The sequence below is a fragment of the Sinocyclocheilus grahami genome, unplaced genomic scaffold (assembly GCF_001515645.1).
Source record: "Sinocyclocheilus grahami isolate Dianchi unplaced genomic scaffold, SAMN03320097.WGS_v1.1 scaffold387.1, whole genome shotgun sequence".
In the NCBI taxonomy this organism is placed as follows: domain Eukaryota; kingdom Metazoa; phylum Chordata; class Actinopteri; order Cypriniformes; family Cyprinidae; genus Sinocyclocheilus; species Sinocyclocheilus grahami.
In genome coordinates, this window is record NW_015505566.1 from 53,085 (window position 1) to 57,829 (window position 4,745).

At 39.3% G+C, this 4,745-nt stretch overlaps 1 protein-coding gene across 1 annotated transcript; it reads left to right on the forward strand.

The window, feature by feature from the left end:
• The first annotated feature begins 2,164 nt into the window (after positions 1 to 2,164).
• On the forward strand, positions 2,165 to 4,238 carry LOC107550074 (ras-related and estrogen-regulated growth inhibitor-like protein). Its single transcript, XM_016231300.1, has 4 exons — positions 2,165 to 2,343; positions 2,426 to 2,479; positions 2,570 to 2,646; positions 2,998 to 4,238. The coding sequence occupies exons 1-4, from the start codon at positions 2,229 to 2,231 to the stop codon at positions 3,412 to 3,414; spliced, it is 663 nt and encodes a 220-aa protein (XP_016086786.1). The 5' UTR covers positions 2,165 to 2,228; the 3' UTR covers positions 3,415 to 4,238.
• Positions 4,239 to 4,745: the final 507 nt, after the last annotated feature.

Here is a 4,745-nt window from a genome sequence, read left to right on the forward strand (position 1 = left end):
ATTTGTTGCATCCAGTGGGGACATAATTACTGATTATAATGACTTATACATATTATTGCATCGCGCCGCGTAAACATAAATCTCTGTCTGCATTTGTGATCGGAGAAATGACAAACAACAAGAGCTACTCTACACTGCCCAAAACTCACGTTTGAATCATCAGTGGCAAATTATTTAAATGAAAACGTACTTACGTGAGTCAGAACTGCCGGCATTTTAGTCTAACATTTACTCTCCCAGGATCAGTAAACAGTCCTCCATAAAATGTGCTGCACACATCTGGATATTTGGGTTAAACTGTTCTGGAACAGTGTTGTAAATACAACTTAACCACTGATTTGTAGTCGTGTCCTCTTTTGGAAGACCAAACAAAGTAGTTTCGCTTTCACAGCGAAAAACACAGCAGCCTAGCGTGAGGGGAAACCCCCTGCTTAGCGTGCACTGAGGCCGGGATAGAGTGAGCTGAGGCGGCGGGGTCGAGAACGGCGCGCCCGGCGGATCCGACGAATGAGCGGCAACCACATGTGACGGACCCCGGGCTGGATTCCGCTTCGTCCACGGTGAAAGTTGTAGTATTTCCTCAGCGACCAGCACGGATCAGCTTCAGGCATGACGAAGCAGATATCGTCCTGTTTTGGAAGACCAAACAAAGTCGTTTCGCTTTCACAACGAAGCACACAGCGTCTTTACGACATGGCGGCAGCATCAACAAAACTACAGCGAGAATAAAAGTTACGCCTTCTTTCTTTGCGTGAACATTTGGGCGGCGTTATGCAAATCTTCCCACATAGTGATGTAGATATGTGGGGGCGTGTTAGAACGAGACGTTTTAGGTAGGTGTGGCTGACTCTGAACTTTTATAAAGAATATCTCTTTGGATTTGAGGCTTTAGTCTTTGCAACTTTACAGATCTTCTTTATGCACCAAGAGCTTGTAACACTCCAAAGAGAAAGGACAAATTTAAATCGCATCATATGACCCCTTTAAGTGACCGAAGTCGATTTGCATGTGACAATGGACAATATTACCATAACGACCCGTATTACCATAATGTGAATTTCCTCCCATTAAATCTCAAAAACTCCCTTTCAGTATTTACCAACCCTGTATTTTAGATGAGTTTAGATTTAGTCTACTTGTTTAATTTATGCAGATGTTCTGTTTACGCTCTTTTTAAACTGTGCTTGATTCCCCAGCAGGGGGAGCAGCTCGACAGAGGCGAGAACAAGATTTCACTCCTTGCTCCTAAAATATGAATGGATACATTTTTTATTTTATTTGTTACATTTTATTTAAAACTTAAATACATTTTAAAAACCTTTAAAAAAAAGATATTACAAAGAAATCCAGGAATCCATTAAAAGGGGATCCATTCATTTTCTAAGAACATATGAATTAAATTAAATTAATAAAAAGAAGTAGAAATTGTCAAATGCGTCCACGAGGCATAGCTCTTTATTAATTAATAGAGTATGTTGATGTCGAAAATGGACTCGGTTTAGAACGATATCAGTATGAACACAGCAGTGAAGTTTAGAGCAGGATCTGAAGAACATGGTGTATATTTTAGGGAAAAAAGTAATGCAAATTTAAAGCAGAAAGGCAATGGGCTTTTGCAGTTATTGAAATACTACAGTATTGTCATGAAAAAGCATTTGCCATGACAGCTCAAGAAGGGCCATATGGGTATGTGTTGAATTGCTAATTTAATGTTGTGGTAAGTAGTTGCTAAATACAACTTGTCATTTAGAGGCATTTGCAATTCATAGCCCTTAGTTGAATTGGTGGCATGCCTTGGCAGGAGCCACAGCAGCAAGTTACAACATTACTGAAATGTGATACACACTGAGTTGTAGTAATAATAATAATCGTGAATTAGTGTGCATTGTATTGTTGACATTTTAAGGAACTTGCCGACCGCTTCATCCAAATATTCCATATATGTTCCAATGTATTTTTTTTTTTTTTTTACCGTTTGTGCATTTAAAATACTGAACTTAAAAAGTAAAAAATAAATATTAAAAAAATTTCCTGTGCGCTAAAAAAAAGAAAAAGTACTGTAAATTAAATCTCAAAAACAGCAGACGCTCGTCGCTCTGATTGGTCAGACTGGAGAAAGCCCCGCCCATACATATCAAGCCTATTTAAACGCGCTTTCTGCCTGCGCTTCTCTATGTTCAACACCTGCTCACTGTGGCACTCTATCCAACAGGCTTTACCACCCACCAATGGTTGCTCAAGTGAAACCACGCATTCGCTACAGCAGCAAAACCATGGAAGGCAGCCAGCAGAAAGTGGAGGCCAACATTGTGTTACTTGGAGCTGAGAACGTTGGAAAGTCTGGTGAGTTCTGCAGCAAATGTTGCATGCTGTCTTTATGCATTTAGTCTGAATTAGAGCCCTAACAATCCCTTGTTCTTCACAGCTCTCACCGTGCGCTTTCTAACCAGGCGGTTCATAGGAGAATATGGAGATATAGGTAACCATAATCACCTACTGCTCTTGATCTCCATTGAGATTTGCAGTAAAGTAGCCTTCGTTTTGCTTAACGGTTTATTTTCATTCACAGAATCAATATACAGCCATACTGACAAGATCGACGGCCGTGATATTTGTTTCAACATATGGGACTCACTTTGCCCGCAGGTAAGCATCTTTTTGCACATTTCGAGATAAAATAATGATTAAAATGTTGTTTTGCATGACAGTATGGCAAGCTATTGTAACATTAATTGCTTAAAATGAACTACTATCCATTTTATCTATTGATAAGTTATTAATTTTATAAAGTAAAAGCGATTGTAATTAGTACTTAGGATGTATGTGTATATATATATATTTCTTGAAAACTACATACTAATGACGTTTGGTGATATTTGCTAGCAACTAATAAGTAGTACCTCACCTTTAGTTGCTAGTATTGGACCAGCAACAATTGAATTGCATGCTAGTCAGACGTGAATAGAAGTAGGCTAATGTATAAATGTCTGGTTTCAGAATGGAGAGGAGTCGGGTTACATCAGCGACAGACAGCTGCAGTGGGCGGACGGTTATATCCTTGTTTACAGCATCTGTGACCGCGCCAGCTTCAACGTGGTGCGGCAACAAGTGCAGTGCATACGACAAGCCAAGCAAAAACTGGTCAGCACAGCTCAGACCATCATTGTGGGGAATAAGAGAGACCTCCAGCACCGACGCACAGTGTCCAGTGAAGAGGGCCGCCTGTTGGCACTCTCGGCAGACTGTGGGTTTTTTGAGGTTTCCGCTGCGGAGACGTACCACGGTGTGTTGATGGTGTTTCACGAACTGTTTGAGCTCATCCGAGAGGCGAGGGCGCTCAAGAAGGGCCCTGCAGGGTTCAAAGGTATCGTGAGGAGCATGTCGGCAGTATTTGGAAGGAAGCGGACTGAATAGTTTCACATTTCCCCTCAAAGCGGTGGAAGAATCGGGGATAAGCCCTTTATGAAATCCATATTGGAACAAAGACTGATTATTGATCTCAACTGGATTTTTGCAAGTTCACAATCTTACAGGCTGTTCACATAACAATCATCTGTGCTGTATTTATTTGTTAGAAGGACATATTTGGCCAGTGCATAGCAGTTCTTTTTTTATTTTATTTTTTTACATCTGATGTCATGAGCATCGCTACTAAGGCACCAGTCAAGTTAAAAGTAGTTCAACTTTTCAACTTCAACATTTTTCATTCTGTTTTTCAATGCAGAAACGTGTTCTATGTGAACGGGCCCTTATTCCTAAATGTTCTAAGAATGTTCAAATTAGATTAAAGTATAAAAACAGTACTGTGTCTCATTGCTCACTCTTGTTTTCAGTATGTTGTAAACTGTCAGTTCTCTCTTTGTACTACTATCCGTTTTACTGTAGCTAATAAGTGCAATTGGTGTCTCAATCCTCCTTAGTCCCTATGCAATTAAATGAGACTGATTCTAAACTATGGCCTCTAACACGAGTGATGCATGAATATTGTAACAATGTAGCATTTCCTTGTGAAAATATTCATATTTAATTTGTTTTGCTAAATGCTGAAAACTTTTTTTTTTTACGGTCATAAATTGATGTGGTAAAAGGTTGCATTTCAAAATGATGCCCACTTTTGCCTTGGTTGATCCTTAACTTTGCCAACAATAATGCATTTTTAAAGTCCTAACGGTTTCATTTGATGCATTGGTGATATAAACTGTCAAACAAAGATTGTTGTATATACTGCAAGTGTAAAAACATGCTTATATTGTTTTATAATAAAACATGAGAAAGATTTTAATTTCTCTGTTGCTTGTTTAGGTACTAAAAGGCCAGTGAACCACTTTAGTATGTGACAAACAATACATTGTCAAGTGCATAAAAATAATACTAATAGCAGAAATGCAGCCATTAGAATCTGCAGGTTGCCCGTGTTTTAGTTTTGGGATTGGCCATGTTGCTCCCAACTAATAGTTCACTATGCCGACCATTGGCAATTGCATCCTTTAATATATTAAGTCACGATATTGATGTTTTGCTCAGTGAATGAACAGCAACTGTGCACACATTTCAGATGTTACAGGATTCACTGGTATTCACAAAAACGGCAAGCAAAAGTCCTGGAATGCTGACCTAGATTGACCTGTGATTGAAAAAAGGTTCAAATGAACTTCCTACATGGCCTGTCTAATGGCAGTAAAGCTGTTGTGTCTCAAGTCCAGACACCTGAGCATCACGTGTTCATTCATTCACATGTTAGCGAG

What these genes read in the sequence shown, in the direction of transcription:
- LOC107550074 (XM_016231300.1), top strand. Translation starts at nt 2,229, where the DNA reads ATGGTTGCTCAAGTGAAACCACGCATTCGCTACAGCAGCAAAACCATG. An exon ending in TGAGAACGTTGGAAAGTCTG is followed by an intron (nt 2,344 to 2,425) that starts GTGAGTTCTGCA and finishes TGTTCTTCACAG; the next exon opens with CTCTCACCGTGCGCTTTCTA. An exon ending in AGGAGAATATGGAGATATAG is followed by an intron (nt 2,480 to 2,569) that starts GTAACCATAATC and finishes TTTCATTCACAG; the next exon opens with AATCAATATACAGCCATACT.